Below are 18001 nucleotides of genomic sequence, written 5' to 3' on the forward strand. Positions count from 1 at the left end.
CTCTGCTCTCCTGCTCTAGTCAGTGCACTTCAGTTCCACTCAATCATGTAAGCTGGAAAGTGAACATTTGCTACTATACATGGCTTTTTATTTAGGAATTCTGGGTTATACATGTTGCATGCACAAAGCAAGATGGCTTCTGCCCATATATTCCATTCCTTTCTAGCCAAACACAACACAAAGTCAACTTAGAATTTTTAGAATTACTTTTATGCAAAGTTTTGGTAATTTCAAACTGGTGCCCTGACAGGAATAGGCAAGGGTTTACAGAAAGGAAAGCATGACACTGCATAGTACAGAATCCCTTGTGAAACCATTCTAACATACTCCGATTTCATAATTTCCTAAATAAAAATAAAGAATTCTTGGAGAACTCTTGGCAAACTAGCACTTTAAGAACCCATATTAAAATACAAGCATCACAAGCGAAATACATCTAACACAAAAAAGGACATAAAGCCTTAAGAATCTATTAAGTAGTCCAAACTTACTTCATCAGAAGCAGAGCGAAGACACTGGACAGCAGCCTGTTTTTTCATTTCCTCTAGTGTTAGATCAGAGCACTTTTTCTTACTCTTTCCCCATTTCTTGTAAGCTCCCTTTTCCCAGCCCAGGAAGATGTCATTCTCCTAAAATCAAATAAAGAAATTACATTATTTAAATACATTAGTATCTCAGTACTATAGCAGAGCAGGACTACAAATAACATACTGAGCAAAATGAAACCAACCGCTTTCTATCTGCTAAAAACTACTTTTTGCCAAATTAAAGATTAGTTTGATTACATAAAACTTGCACTTACTATTCAGAAAAGCACATGCATCTTTTACAGGACAGGGAGGCAACTCACACTTCTCTGTAATATTTTCCAATTTTTGCAAAGTATACCCATAAAGGCAACTTTATGGCCAACTTATGGTTGAATGTATTACTGTAATTTACACAAAGTATGTTAGTTTCACTGATCTCCAAAATAATAAGAATGAAAAGCAAGTAGTTCAAAAACTTAAGATCAAACTTAAGAAAAAGTTAAACAAGCCAGAAGAAGAAAATGCAGTGTTAGATCCTGAAGATGAACATGATTACAGCTAGAGATAGCAGTAGCTATCATAAAATAAACCTGAACTACTTCAGAAGAAAATTCAAGTAATTGAGAAGTGAGGGTGAGTAGGTGGGGTTGGCTCCTAACACATGTAAGAACAATGAAGAACAGTAACATCAGAGTAGAATGCTACTGTATTATATGCAATTATCTGAAGATACATAGCATCCATTTTATATGGCTTTTCAGAAGTTACAAAATTTATTACCAGACTTGCTCAATCTTCACTGTCTGTTCATGTACATATACATGATTTGCAATTTTCATCTCATGAAGGAAATATTTTGGCTATCAGTAAGATAGTCTTTAACATCTTAAAATGTATGCTTGTCTAAAATCATCTTCTTCAGAAAGATCCACAAACCTCTGGTGCTTTGCAGCCTACCTATTTCAACCTTTTTAATGTATCTGTTACTGCTTCCAAAGGAAACCAGGCTAAGACTCACCCTCATTTAAAAGAATTCCTAGTTCCCCATGGTTTATAACAAAGTAAAACAAGTTGTCAGTGCAAGTAATTGTCCCTGTGCAATCAAAGAACAAGATGGGGGAAAAATGGGGGCCAAGAGAGACCAACCATCTTCAGAAGCAGCCACAGAAAGGCTGCCATTTGTCACTTTGTGAGAAGGAGCAGAGCAATTTGCTGGATTTACTGCTTGAAGTCTTATTTGAGCACCAAAACTGGAGAATTGCATTTAGTGCTGAAAGAGCAAAAAGCTAGCAGTCACTCTGATTTTCCTAGCACTTGTGCAAGGTGCCCATGATTCACTTAAAAAATATTTGAACAGTCTACTGTACTGTTATTAGAAGGAATAACAAAAGAAATAATAGAAAAAAAATCAGAATAGGTTTAAAAGACTGTGTATATCTACAATTCAATTGCAGTTTATATATTTCTTTATACAACGAGGCTGTAGAGCACTCTAACTCTTCCCAATAATATTAATAGGAAAGAAAACAAACTGATGAGAACCACCTACTCCCCACCAGCTCCCAAAACCCCTCCAGCTCATTCACACAGGCACAGCTGCAAATAAGTAAATACAGACCCATCTGTGTGGGTGAAGATCCAGGTACACCAGCAAATTTGCACTGAGTTAACTTCATTTATTCTGATTTTACATGGAAAGTTCACAAAGACAACATCTGCAGTAGGAAAACATTCCCTAAATGCTATGTATTACTGTTTTTCTCTATGCTAACAAAGGTTTGCTTTGTAGTGATAGATCACAGCTTTACCAACTATCTGTCAGCAGAGCAGCAAGAACCTTCATGCTCACAGAAATTTATAAAGCATTTCATTCAGTCCTTCACACACATAATTTCAAAACTGACACTTATTTACAAACTTCGACAGTTTTCAACTTTTAAAAACTGAAAAATCTCTTTTAAGAGATATCCAGTTTTTTTAATGGGGAAGGGAAGCTAAATGGAATTCTGTCTCAGGACCCCACCCCACACCTGTGGTATCACGGTCTTATCCGTCCTTCCAGAGTGAGTGAGTTGTTTGTGCACTCTGGGAACAACATGGCTTGTCCTTCAGGATGCAGCAGTTGAGGACATAGCTCTGATAGAATTCTCTTTTTCTTTCTATCTCCTTATGTGATACACACAAAAAAAAATTTTTGGAGACATGGCTTTCAGTCACACCTGGCTGCTGAGTTTAAAACTTGGTTAGAATTTTTTTTTCAGGACAAACTCATAAGTTTTATAGCCTCAGATTTTACAAAACTAGCAAACACCATGGATTACAGCTATTCCGTGAAAAATTTTGCAGTTTAAAATCTTCATCTAAACTACACTATTTATCAGCACTATAGATGTATTGGATATAGCCTATGTTACTGAGGATCTTGCACCTTCTGTACACAAATCAAACACCACACTCATAAAACCCTGCAGAACAGTGAAGAAAAAAAAACCTTAGGCATAATTCTTGTGTATCAGAACCATTCTGGATCAAAACCAAAAAGGTTTTACAAAGCCCAACATTACACTAAAATGCCTGATAAACAAGGAAATGTAAAACACCCTAGAGAGTGAGTTTGTAGAACGGTGAGACACAGTGATCCTCCTCTTTTATGATGGCTAAGCTGTCAAACAAACAAACAAAAAAAAGACAGACAACCCAGTTTTTCCCAATGATTTAAATTACTTAAATAAGTCTCTTAAATTTTTTCCCCTCTCTTTTACTCTCTGTCTTCAGCAGTCAGAAGCCCATTAGTGGGTTTACTCCTTAGATTGAAAAGTATCAAGTCCATAACAAGCAGGAAAGAAAGCAGCTCAGCAAAACATTCTGTATGGATGAAGACAGGTCAACTACTTCCTCCACGTGGAAAGAATAACCAAGAACTTCTGATCTCTTCACCTACTAGATGCCTCCATTTACCATGCTTCCTAATAGAACTAGAGATCACAACATAATGCTCGTTTTAATGCAAGAGCTCTACACTGGTCGCTGAACTTTTCACAAAAGCAATGCCACTCAACTTACAGATTTTAGAAGTGTGCATACGCGTACACACAGAAGAAAAAGTAAATTTTGGCTTACAGAGTTCAAATATTTAGACCGGACTACCATTACCTACATTTTCAAGAGATGATCATCCGGTATTAAAGAATTATCAACAGAAAGCCAATGCCCTCTGGATACTGAAAAAAACCCAAGTTTGTATCTCTAAACCGTTATTCAAACATCTACTCTTCAGAGTCCTACTATGCCCTACCTACTACGTAACTAGATAATTTCATTAGAGATTTTCAATCATGAAGACACTGAAAGTGCAGTTTCCCGACAAAAATAACTTAATAACTATAAATATGGCTAAAAAACATTGATGAAGTATCTGTATTCTTCACACTAGTGGTGCCTCAAGAAAGCCAGTATTTTGAGTGCTTAATTCAATTTTAAATTACAATACAGGCACAAATTTTAGAAATACTTAGAAATGGTTTATTCTATTCAACTATGCAAAATCAGCAATTCCACCACTTCCCTCTAAACTCAACAAAATTGGAGAAGAAATAAAAAAAAGGAAGTTTGATAGTGATTCTCCTTTCATTTGCTGTAAAAAGAAATATCTACTATCTGTAAGAAAACAAATGCGACACCTTGCAATATGACTGAAATAAAAGCATTATGAAGCTCATGATCCAGATAAATGGCAACATTAGAAAGGGAAACATAACCTGTTTTTACAAAGGGAAGAAAAGGAAGACTTGAGGAACTACAGGCCAGTCAGTGTCACTTCTGTGCCTAGCAAGATCATGGCACAGATCCTCCTGGAAACTGTATTAAAGCACATGGAAAATAAGGAGGTGAATGGCCTTCTAAGACAGGATAACATCTTTGGTGGGTAAGGGAAGAGTAAATGATGTCAACTACCTGGACCTGTGCAAAGCTTGTGACACCCTCCTTGCTTGTGGAAAGACATGGATTTGACAGATGGACCACACAGTGGATAAGGAATTGGTTGGATGGTCACACTCAAGAGTTGTGGTTAATGGCTTGATGTTCAAGTGAAGGCCAGTGGCAATGGTTTCTCTGGGTCTGTATTGGTACTGATGCTGTTTAACACCTTTGTCAGTGACATGGACAGTGGGATCAAGTGCTCCCACAGGAAGTTTGTCAGTGACACCAAACTGTGCTGTGGTTGGCACACTGGAAGGAAAGGATGCCATCCAGAGGAACCTTGACAGGCTTGAGAGGTGGGCCTGTGTGAACTTCATGAAGTTCAGCGAGGCCAAGTGCAAGGTACTCCACCCAAGTTGAGGCAATTCCAAACACAAATCCAGGCTGGGCAGAGAAAGGATCACGAGGAGCCCCAAAGAAATGGACTTAGGGCTGTTGGCTGACAAGAAGTTGAACGTGATCTAGCAATGTGCAGCCACAGCCCAGAAGGACAACTGTGTCCTGGGCTGCATCCAAAGCAGTGTGGCCAGCAGGCAAAGGAAGGTGATTCTGGCTGTTTCACTCTCATGAGACTAAACCAATAGTACGACACCCCAGGTCTGTTCCCAACATGAGGGGGACATGGACCTGTAGAAGCGAGTCCACAGAAGGGCCACAAGAAAGCCAGAACACCTCTGCTTTGAACACAGGCTGACAGAGTTCTCCAGGTTGTTCAGCTGAGAGTAGAGGCTCCAGGGAGACCTTACAGTACCCTCCAGTGCATGAAAAGCCTACAGGAGAGCTCAGGAGGGACTTCTGACAAGAGCATGGAGAGACAGCACAAGGGGGAATGTCTTTAAAATGAAGGCAGTCAGGTATAGATTAGAGATTAGAAAGAAATTCTTTACTCTGCAGGTTATAAGACACCTGAAAGGTTGCTCAGAGAAGTTGTGGCTGCCCCTTCCTGGAGGTATTCAAGGCCAGGCTAGATGGGGCTCTGAGCAACCCAGTCTTGGGGAAGGAATCCCTGCCCATGGCAGGGGGCTTGGAACTAGACAGTCTTTAAGATCCCTTCCAAACCAAACCATTCAATAATTCCATAACAAATTATATCCAGAATGGAACACCACTTTCTCTTTGAGAATTTCACAATTGAGATTTGGGTAAAATTGCAACAGATCACAAATTATTCAACAATGTATAAAGACCTTCAGTGATCTGAAGCCTGAAAAAATGCTTCCACTTAACTGAGATTCAGGAAAATCTCTTTTAGATTGCTTAAAGCCACGGTGATGGATACCTTTTCATAATGAAATTTATTATAAATACTGAGAAAGGTCTGGTGGGCCAGCAGCAGCTTAGACATTCCTTACAGGCTGCCTCAGACTGAGACAAAGATAAAGAGATACATAGGTGAGACAGTTCAGAAAAAAACACAAGAACATTGGCTCAAACTCAGCTAATATGCCTGAAAGGAAATGCAGACAAAGAGTATATTTCAGTGAGCAGCATAAGTTTTCTCCACGGCAAAAAAACATTGCTAGACACAGAATAGAGAGGACTGGGAAACGTTCTTTAATGTTAGATAATAACTCCAAATCCAGGAATTATCATGGAAAGAATTCATCTTAGACTCACAGTGAAAAACCAAGGAACAATCTATCCACTAGATGGTTCACTAGAAAGTCACCTCTTTCCCAGATGTCTCAACCAGAACATTATAACCCCCGAGAGCCTGACTGTAACAGGACAGCTGATAATGTAGCAGATCACAACATGCACTGCTATGACCTCAGGGTATTCAGGACTGATGGCAGGCAGGGAAGAATTCTACTTATCAAAACTAATCAATCCAAGTATAAAATCCTGTCATCTGAGTTTCTGTCAATTATAAACTTTTGCTTATAATCCTACCAGTTTGAAAGGGCAGTCTATGTGCTGTTCACTAATTAGAAGTTACTTCTAGGCTAAAACTAAGGAGAAGAAATTTGTCACACCCACTCCAAAGAATGAGAGAACATGCAAATGCTGCATCTGTTAAAATCTTATGTTTGTTGAGCAGACTGCCTTTAGACTTTTCCCATTAAAGTAAAAGCAGAAAAGAAGAAAATTTAGCAAGGCTATAGCTAGAGCTATAAAGGCATAATTTTACTACATGTCTGACTTACACTGCAGAAAAGAAAGCCAGAAACTCAACAGAAACTGTCACTACAGAGTCAAGGTGTCTGAAAGGGGCATGTCATGACTGCAGAAGTTATTTCATAACATTTATGGTTGCTTTCTTGGCTTTAGAGATAAAGTTGTGTGGCAAGCATCACAGACCACTGTAATCATCTTATTTCAGAGAATACAGGCAGCACATGTCTATGCTTGGAGAAATGTGGCAAGTGCACTGTCATGCAATGACATATACCCAAAGAACACGAAGGAAGTATCTCAATTATGCCCAGAAATCCAAACAGTACAATTGTATCAGCACAGAGATGGGTGCAAAGAAATCCTGACTGTTAGGACTCACCAGCACTTGAGCTTCCATCTCTGCTTCAGATTATATAAGGCTTTGTGAGAATACATTAGCAGTCACAACTTGATAACAAAGGAACAAGCAGCTCAATGCGATCACTCACTCCAATACAAACGCAGCAGAGAGTGTGGAAATAAAGTTTCTCAGATAAGCAGAGTCCTTGAGAATGAATGCTTTTCCTCTGCACTAACACACAAGCTGAAGCTGACTGCTCTGGAACCTGTACAGTTTGCACAAGCCTACTGCTGAGCTCCAATCCCTGCCACCACAATTCCCACCCCTAAAATGGAATAGAGAATACAAACTCACAGTCCATGATACTCCAAATCTGTCCTGAATCTAACAGTCACTGGACAAAGAAATACGAAACAGATCAGTTACTGCACAATTAACAAGACAAATGCCAAATAAAAATCAATAAATAAGTTTCCTGAGACACATGCTTTTACAGTAAAGACATTTCAGCCATCTTCCTTTGCTTAAGTGAAGAAGAATCTATATCCACCTAATTTTTCTCAAAAAACTAATACTGAACACAAAAAAATTACTTCCCAAAACTTGAATTATATAGCTCTCAGCTATAGTACCCCCTTCCTAGAAAGGGATAAAGGGCAGGACCACAGCTAAGTTTTCCTCTATGAACTTTTAAACTTAGTAATCTAAGCTTTTAGAAAGTGGTGTAACTTTTGTATGAATAAGCTTTATGGGCACATTAATTTCAAGATGTAATACCATTTTCTAAATATGATTAATTGGTCCTTTCTTCAGTTTACATGTTTATGTATGGGAAGAAGAAGGGGGTTATTCCCATTGCTGTAAACATATACATTTGAGTAATCAAAGGATTTCAAATGAGTCATATAAAACAGTACAGCTAAAAGTCTTGGTCTCACAGTTCCCCCACCTACCTACTCTTTTATTCATACACTGATATCCACAATTTGAAATTTACATACTTAGTTGGGGTACTGACTACAGAACTATGGTCAGAAAATTTTTAAAATTGTTCCTACGAGACTGCTTAATAAGCAATATAAGCTTATAAGTATAACCTTAAGCTTATACAGCTTAATAAGCAGTAACAAATAGAAACTAAACAGAAAATGCTTTGCATTCAAGAAATTTATTTCAACATGTTGCTGCTGAACTTCGAAATTTCCTAACACTTGTGTACAGCAGTCACACAGCGTTTCCCTACTGTAGCTGAATCCACTCTGCATATTTAATGCCTTATCAAAAAATGCGTTTGAGTGACCCAAAAGCATTTCTTAGGGATGACAAAAGAATGGGTGTAATTATACTAGAAGCAGCATTGTTATTGTTGTGAAATAGGTGTACCAGACAGATTAATATTCAACACATGGCTAGTGGAGTGCACAGGACCAAGTCTTCATTTCTCCTCCTCTCTTTAGGTTCTGGATGAGACATACAAAAACACAAAACACATACAAAACCCCACATCCTCTTTCACACAAAATATACACGGGAAAAACTAGTGTATATTACTAGAATATAAATCCAGACATCAGGTCCCTCTACTGGGTTAATATGGGATGGCAGGAGAACTAACAGCACATTCCACTGGATCTGGGAACCTAGAAAGTGCATCCCAAGCTCAGTCACCAAAGTGTCCTGTGTCATTGGCACATGCAAGCCAAACATAGACTAAAGTTGGCAATGATATCCCCATACCGGGGCAGAGGGATAGGCCAAAATCATTTATGGACTTAAAAGCACAAGGTAAAGCCCTCAAATATATCACGTATGGGCTGAGGTGTCCCTTCCTCTGCTCTCTTTTTCTCTTAATATAAAAAAAGAAAACTACATTTTGGACTTAAAATATGTAAGAAAAAGCAAGAATAAAAATTATTATCAGAGTCAGCAGAAGTGTAACTATCATTCTGAAGACTTTTTATGCCTCCATATAAAAGATTACCTGAATGAAACTACTTCAAATCAATCTACAAATTGTTTGTCTTCCTGCAAAAAAGCCTCTCTGTTAAAAATTGAAAAATCAAAAGCAAAAATCTCAACCTGATCACAAAAGTATGTAGTTGGCACTGCAATAGCCATTTAATTCTGAGAGGTAGGAAAACATCATGTTAAAAAAAAAAAAAAAGTATCTTTACTTTTGAGGCTCAGAAAATAACTGTTAACTTCCTAAAACGAGTTGAAAGAAATAGATCAAAAGCAACAGAAGACACTCGATATGGAAAATATGCATAACAAATGCATTTCAATCTTTCAGCCGCATGACCAAAGGCTTACAAACAAAGCCTTTATCTCACAGAGTGTCTAACTGTTGGGGTCAGGTTTTGGGGTTTTTTTAAATAAAGGTTCTATAAGGGAGAACAGTCTACAGGAACAAATCCACAGCTCTAAACCATAATTATATTCAGAAGCAGTTAGGCTTACAATTAGTATGTGGAAGATACAACATGGAACACTGATTTTAATACTGTATAAAGAACGATCAATGAAGAAATGTTTCACACAAAGTATATTTTAAGGCAATGCCTTCTGCTTCACGCTGATTATATTATCTTAATGTGATATTTACTGTATCACAAACTGGTTTGAGAACACATGCATCTACAAATATATTTTTAATCAGCATTTAAACAACAATCAAACCTTAAAAGCACCTAGTTGGTTTGCTACTAGGAAACTAAGAGCAAGGTATTCTGATCAAAAATTAGTCTAGCATGAAGTCAAAAGGCTGTCTCACTATGTTCAAATCTCCACCAACAGCAATTCTGTGGGTCCCCAAAAGTGAAAAACTTGACAGCAATTTCATGATTTTCTGCTTAATTTATCCCAAGTAAGAAATTTCAGTAATAAAATGCAAATGGCAAAAACACATATACTTGGCAGAAACATCCTGCACTTTACTTACATTAAACAGTCTGTAAATCCACATGAATTTTATGAGGTTTTCCTTAATGGACCCAAAGTGACTAAAAAGTCATCTATCTCAGCACAAAATACCAGTGATTTTCAAACATTTTGAAAAGACCATTGGCAGGCCTCAAAAATAACCAAATCAAACTGAACCAAGTAAACTCCCTAGCACACCTAAATAATGAATATCTTATATAGCATATAAGGTTCAAGAGATTTCTTTAGTAATCTTTAGGCCATGTAGACATCTAATATATGTGCAAATCAATTTGAGAATTGTTCTCTAGAAAGATAGTACACAAGCAATATCTTCAGTTGTAGGAAAAAAAAGGCAAGTCTACCACTGAAATCCTTATTTGTCTTCTGATATGACAAACTAGCCACAGAACCCTCAACAGAACCCTCAAAACTATTTTTATGAACTGTATCACAGGAATCAAGGAAAATGTGCAAACCCAATTCATACGATCTTTGTATTTTCTACTCCATCAGTCAATACTGGGGAAAAAAATCCCAAAGAGCCTCCTACTTCCGCCCACTTAATACCTCCCATCAGCAACATCACTGCTGCCAAAAAAACCTGACGGGAGAGGGAAATTAAAAAAAGAAAAAAAGAGTACACAGTCAGAATGAAGTACTTCTTAAGAACTTTTGCATCTTGAACTCTTAGACTCACTTCCAAAAGTAGCAAGTATGGCTTGGATAAGCATTGTGCTCTAGGTGCCAACAATAACTAAGTTACCTTCAGCACTTGAGTATTTCAAAACAAACCAACATGCATTTAAAGTGTGTATATTTACAGAATTTTACAGTAATTCTTGATAGGTATGAATAACACATGTATAACCATAGCAGTCCTGAAGACCCTGGTACCACAGTACAATTTACCATAAACAAGACTCTTTTCTTGGAAATTCTCTATTCCTTTGAAATACAGTTGGGCAAAACATACTGGCTTATAAATTTCCCAATATTTTAATAGCTATTTCAGTTTAAGCCAATGAGCCAGAATAGAAACTATAAACATTCCAGTAAAATTTGTTTGCAGTGTATGCAGTATGAGGGTTTTACTTCCACCTATGTTTTCTGTACTTGCAAAAATCTGCTATGAACTCTCTGGAAACTCATGACTTACCAATCTAACATTTTGTGATACTGAGCCTGACCCAACAATGACCATTCTAATTGGGCAAGGCATAGATGTAACACCAGTAACAAACCCAAACAAAACAATCCCACCCTACGTACATACAAATAAAGGGGAATGAAAACCAATACAACCCCCCTCTGCCCCGCCACACATTCTTAGTCTTATCTTCTATCCAGACATCAAACTAGCTCACTGCACAAAAAAAGATAATACCGGAGAAAGCCACACAAATCTGCATCAGAGTAACACTGGAAAAACCCACAGAAGACTGCATTAGACTCAAGACCAAAATCCACATATTAAATATTACTAACAGAGCAGAAGGGAATATCCTGCTTATTTGCAAGAATAACCCTGAAGATCTAATCAATCAAGACTCCCATAGTCAATCAAGATTCCCATATTCCTTTGAAATTCTTATTTTAACTGTAAACAGAAGTGACTGATACTGTGACAACAGTGATATCTTAAATAGCTGTATATGCCTAGTAAGGTTGGGAATGGGTTTTCTTACTTATTTTTGATACTAAATTTTTGTACTTACCTGACAGAACCTCAGTCCAGACTTCAGAATTCCATTTCCCTGCTACACTTGATGACACTAGGACACTATAAAGCAAGCACTGAAGGAGGCTCCCTGAAGCAACTAAAACTGTGTTGATGATACCATCAACACTCTGAGGTGGAAAGATCTTAATGACCATCTTCAGTCTGTAACATTTCTAATGAAGATGACAGTATCCATAAGATTAAGACTTCCTAAATTAGTCCTCTTCACCCCCATCCCCCAAAAAAGCAAACTGCAATGGATTGTTCCTATGCATAATCCCACTGTGAGACTATACATTCCTTGTAACCTGCTCTAAACAGAAGCCACTGCTGTATTTTGAGGAAAAAGCAATGGCTACTCGCTATCCCCAAAAACAGAGTTCTAAAAGCAAAGAATCACAGAATCACATTACAGCTCAGACTGGGAAGGGACCTCAAAGAATCATGTGGTCTACCCTTCCAAGGGAAAAGGAGATTAGACAAGACTGTCTAGCACCCTACTGCATCTCAAAAACCTCCAGCAACAGGGATTCTATCACATTCCTGAGGAGGTTGTTCCACTGAATGACTGTTCTCACTACAAGAAAACAGAAAAAGAAAAAAATTCTCATATCAAGATGAAACTGCCCCAAGTGCAACATGTACCCTTGGTCCCTTGTTTTCTCCATGTGAATAGACTGCTTCAGTCCTTTTTGTAGCTCTAAAGTTGGAGAGAAATCATTGCAATAAGCCCACTATTGAGAACAGCTCTTTCCGTGCAAATTCTCTTATCTTTCTTAAGAATTAAAGGAATCACATGGGAGAAAAAATTCCTGGGATGCCAAGGACCAAACCTTCAATGGGAATTAATCTGGGTTAAAGAAGCTCAGCAACTCTAAGTATTTTACTCCTAAATTACTTCTCATTTAGGTATTTAATTCCTGTTCTCTTCCTTGACTTCTACTTGTAAACAATACTAGTATATGTTTTTTTCTCCTTTGTCTTAATATTGTACCCATCACCAAAAGTGGACTAAAATTGCTTATACCTAAATACATGTTTTAGAGTAAAGATTTTCTTGTTTCTGAATAACTTCACCAAACCAAAACTAATTTAAAATGTCAGGCGATACAAAGAACCAGTAAGTAACACGCAAAATAAAAAAAAAAAATTAAAATCAGTAATAAATAAATAATAAAACACATGTATTTAAATAGTTCCTTAATTCTATGTTAGAAATTTGTATTTGCAGGCTTTACAGACTAAGCTATTTGAAAAAGGAATTAGGGAGCAGTATGTTTCGTAACAGGTGCACCTAATCATTACTACAGAATATAATGCCAAAACTAAATTGATACTAGGTCTGAAAAACTTAGAAAATAGTTGTTTGAGGCAGGGTGAACAAACGCAGTAAAAGTATGTTATAAACAGGATCAAATTGGAGGAGGTGGGAAAAAAATCTTGCAGCTTCAAAGCGCAGTGTTGTTCAGAAGACATCCTGTACATCGGTACCACAGCACCCGCACAGTAACACAGGTTTTGGCTACCCTGTCAGCATGTGGTATTCTTCTCCCTTTGGCTCATTAGGTTCAGATAATCAACTTGGAAAGAGAACAGACACATTCCTAAAAGCTCTGTTATCAAACCCACAAAGGATCCAGTTAAAGTATCAAAATGAGAAATAAACTGAATGAGATTTTCATAATATAGTTACCCTGCTTCTTGCAAAGCCTGATAAAAAGAAAACTAATTTTGGCACTTCAGTAATTTGAAATATCACAGTAGCAACTTCAAAGTTATGACAGTGGTCTGAAATGGACTGAAAAGAAACACGTCTTCATTTCCCCCCAAGGCCACTGGCCTATCTCTAAAGCTCCTCAAGTTCTCATGTGGTTTCAATTGGTTTCATTTTTAATGTCCTCATCACACATGCTCCTTTCAAACAGAAACCTTTTCCTGCCCCTTCTAAAATACAGACATTCACATCTGACCAAGACCTACATGTTAAGGTACATTCCAGAAAGCGCTTACACCATTTTTTAAAAATTATTATTATTATTAATCATCGTGGGGTTGTTGCTGATGTCACCCACTACTGCTGGATACACTTTTGTAAAGAAAGAAACAAAAAAACTTTTATAGATACAAGTTTTCTGGTTTGCACAAGGGAAGCATGAAGGCCTTTATGCATGGTAAGGGTTCCTAAGAGTTCAAACACTGACGGCATCTGACATGAATTTTTTTGTTTTTCAGTTACACTTACATCTATCTCACAATAACCTGCTCTGCTCTTGATGGATTTTTAAAAATATAAACTAGGTGACTATGGAATTTCTGAAGCAGTTAGGCAGCAATGCTTGAAGTACAACCAAAACAACAGTAATGAAAAAGGACTAATAATTAAGCTATCAAATAACAGGTATTTGCTTTTCTTCCTTCCCACTGTCACCACAACCACCTTCTAAGACAAAGTCTATGTTTAACGGCATCATCAGCCTTTTCTGAAAACACTGTAATTTCTCTGAGTCCTGAATCCATAGAACTCCACTATTAAAAGTATTTCTATACAGGCTTATGATGCAAACAGATAAAAAAGAAAAAAATAAAAGGTATCGAGACTGAACAGTATGTATGCTCTAGGGTCACAACTCTCTTGCATGCTTTTTATCAGCATTCAGCATTAACATTATTTTAGAAGAAATCAATAATGTATGTATATTAACGTATTTCAAATACCTGAAGATTAAAAGATTTTTGGGGGCTGTTTATTCTTTACTGAAAATAGCACAACATGAAATCCACGGGAAGTGATGGGGGGATCTACAAACTACCGTGAAGCTGGGCAATTTGACACAGTTTACAAAAATTACATTAATTTACTAATGTTCCAATATTAAATTAAGTTTCCAATCACAAGTAGTGATGGTCTCCATTTAGGACACAGATATTCCAGCATTAACAATTCTGGTATCAAATGTAGCCATGTGAAAACATTGTTTAATGTAATTGCCCATACAGTAACCTAACTACTTTAATCTCAGTTCACCCATCAAATCTGACTCCTGTGTGGTTTATACCCTCCTTCCACCCACACACTTAAAGACAACCACCCCCCCAGCTGAAGCATACCCAGGTATAATACACAAAACATAACTGGTACAAAAACTCACTTTCACTGGACAACATCTAAAATATGTAAATACCTGTTCCTGCAGGTCGTAGTCATAGCTATCATGCAGCAGAAGACTGAGGACATACCGAGTATAAATCATGGCATCAATGCCACACTTCTCTAGCTCTTGTCCCAGCCAGGTCTGCACTGGACCCAAAGCATGTAGCAGAGACATTTCAGAAACAGATACAGGGCCTGGATAAGAGCTTGAGGAGCTTTCAGATGGCAAACCATCCACAACAACTGTACAGATAGGGCGCATGAATCTAGGTGGTTGGCATCCTTATAACGTGAAGCATTTTCTGTAGTTGATTTTCCGTCGATATCTGGAGGTGATTTTCACTCCAGTAAATAGGAGAGAGGCTTGACTTCTAGGACAATCATTTATATTTCCTGGCTGTTAGCCGACTACAGACGAACATCACTCTTCAGGCATGACCAGTGAATAAACTAAATCCTAATAGCAAACACATATGTAGATGTGTTTTTCTACCTTAATTTCACATTGAGGCCAGATGCAAGTCCCCAGCAGGACCTATAAAGAGGAAAAAATGATAAGTTGTGACAATATGTATCCATACATGAATAATATTAAACAGTGAAAAAAACCACCCAAAGTAGAAAGCAGTCATTTACATACTGCTTACTCCAAACATAATGTGCATCTACTCAGTGTCATTTTGAAGAGTGACAGGAATTATTACAAGTTTAAAGGTGACTTTTAAAAAACGTACTTTTTACCGTAGGAAGAGAGACTCTTTCATCAAAGACTTCACAATTAATCTGTCGATTGAAACATATGTCTGACCTAGCTTTATGGGAAAGTTGAGATTTTATTACTTTTACTATCAGCTGAAAAAAACCACTCTCATAAAAAAAACTATGTCAGTTTAAATAAAGACTGCATATTTTGCATCACTAGAAGACAATATAATCCTACGGTTTTGCAGTGATACCCATTTCTGGAATAGAAGTGTTTTGTTTATAAAACACTGAATTAATGAAATTCATCTGATCAGGAGTTTCATAAATCCTACTATTAAATAGTTACTACTACCTCCAGGTTCTGGTTTTTTGGTGGTGGTGGTTTTTAGGTTGTTTTTTCTTAGTTTCAATTATTTGCCTTGTTCCAGGACAGTAAAACATTTTATCATCCAAAAACTGTCCTTATAAAAATGTAAATCCCTGGAATCACTTTAAAAGTTTGAGCAGAACATAATTTATCTGTGCCAAAAATTAACATTTAACCCTCCTTACACAAAGCATACACCTGTCCTACCTGAGAGCTTAAACTCTAAACCATATCCTAAAATAGACAAACTATCCTAAGACTTATACCACCCACAATCACAAATCAATCTTGATAAGCCAGGGGCAGAAGGTGCAAGCACCACACACGTCAGCATTCTGCTCTCGAACGCAGAAAATGTCAGCCCAAAAAAGGCATTTTTGGATTGGTCTACTTATCAACCACATGCCAATCTGGCATTTGTGTAGGCCTTCTTTCTCCTCTCCAGCTTCTTAGTATGAGAAAACAAAGCTCAACTCCAAGCAGGAAATATCCCTTCACTGAAAGGAAACAAAATAGACTCAAGTGACTAAGCAAAATCTGCTGTTTTGTTTCAACCCCAGTGCAAGATAACCAGCACACAACAGACACCTAACACAACTATCTGAACTAGATACTGGGGGCAGCACTTCATGTGGGCAGCATGTGTTCTGTGGCCAAACAAAACTGAAAGTCAATACACGTCAACACAACAAAAGATGATCGTTTTTAGGAGCTTTCTTTACAGCACCAAGCAGGTACAAATGTATATTCCAGATTTTTCTAAGTTACTTGCAACATCACCAAATAGAAACCCATTATGATCATTTGCTGCTGAGTTCACAAAACCCCTTCCCTCTCCTAAAGTGACCTTACTGCTCTGGCTGCAGTGCTCATTTTGAGAAAAGGGTAACACAACATTATTCAATATTGCTCAGCAGCATGTTTCAATTACTCAAAATCTTTTAAGTAAGCACAAATAACAGTACGTGGAAACATGCTACAAGGCACTGGAGGTTACTGCTTCATCAAATAATTAGAGAACAGAAAGTACAAGAAAAGTCTAGTATTGTGACCCAAGGTAGTCCAAATCCAAGAGCCACAAGTCCAAACTCTTAAGAAGTCCATACTATCTTAATTGTTGAAGAACAGCATTTCAGAAAATCTCTTCAGCCCTGCTGGCTCTCCACAGCACAGCATGTGATGAATATTCTCCCCAAGTCAATGCCACAGTCCTTGTTGGCCCCCCAAATCCTACATTTCATAGATATAGGAAAACTGACACTCTTCATTTATCTTTTTTGAGACATGGTGCAGAACTACCAAAGGTTCAAGGGCTCAGTCCATCCTACTGCTACCAGTTTGATGCCAGAGCCACCAAAAGATGCTCAGAGCCTGGAAAGGGATTGTAGGTCAGCAGGAGAGCACCTGAAGAGCACAAAGGAACTTCTGCCAATCCAGCCAGTAAGTTGGCTCCATTGGGAGCCCAGCTAAAATGCCCCTATGGAAACAGGTGAAGCAAAGGCAATAAAATAAAATAAGTTACAGACATGCACATGCCTGCACGTCTACCATCATACTGGCATCGCTAAGACATGGCAGGATGACTCCTATGACTGGAGTGTGGAATGCAAGGATACAGGGTGTTTAGGAAGGACAGGCACGGGGGACAAGGAGGGGATGTTACCTCTAGGTCAGCAACTGCCTGGAGTGCACAGAGATCTACCATGGAACGAAAGAGGAGCCAACTGAAAGGTCATAGGTCAGGATGAAAGGGAGGGCAGTGACAGGCCATGTTATACTGGGGGTCTGCTACAGGCTCCCTGCCCAGGAAGACTGAACTATGAAGTCCTCTATAGACAGACAGGAGCAGCCTCATGTCCACAAGCCCTGGTCCTCCTGGGGGACTTCAACCACCCCCACATCTGTTAGAGGGACAACACAGCAGAGCATAAGCAACCCAGGACCAGGAGGTGCCTGGAATGTGGTAATGGTGATACCTTCCTCCCCCAAGTTAGAGAAGCCAACAAGGAGAGCTGCTATGCTGGGTCTCTTCTCACCAAAATGCTGGAGTTGCTGGGGAACATGAAGCTCAAGGGCAGCCTGGGCTGCAGTGACCGTGAAACACTGGAGTTCAAGCTCCTTAGGGCAGCAAGGGTGCACAGCAAGCTCATTGTCCTGGACTTCA

General features: G+C 38.2%; 1 protein-coding gene across 10 annotated transcripts in view; it reads right to left on the bottom strand.

Annotated features, from left to right (window-relative positions):
• The window catches only part of KIAA0232 (KIAA0232 ortholog), a 66215-nt gene that overhangs the window by 31731 nt on the left and 16483 nt on the right, over nucleotides 1-18001 (bottom strand). For 4 of the 10 annotated variants that reach the window (XM_038135772.1, XM_038135769.1, XM_038135770.1 and 1 more), the window contains 2 exons: nucleotides 14797-15300; nucleotides 492-629 (listed from right to left, as the gene is read on the bottom strand). In XM_038135772.1, coding sequence (XP_037991700.1) covers nucleotides 492-629; nucleotides 14797-15027 — 369 coding nt within the window. In that variant the 5' untranslated portion in view covers nucleotides 15028-15300. The remainder of the gene's footprint in view (nucleotides 1-491; nucleotides 630-14796; nucleotides 15301-18001) is intronic. The other 6 variants (XM_038135774.1, XM_038135775.1, XM_038135779.1 and 3 more) reach the window with 2 other exon arrangements.

This window comes from Motacilla alba, chromosome 4, assembly GCF_015832195.1.
Source record: "Motacilla alba alba isolate MOTALB_02 chromosome 4, Motacilla_alba_V1.0_pri, whole genome shotgun sequence".
Taxonomy (NCBI): domain Eukaryota; kingdom Metazoa; phylum Chordata; class Aves; order Passeriformes; family Motacillidae; genus Motacilla; species Motacilla alba.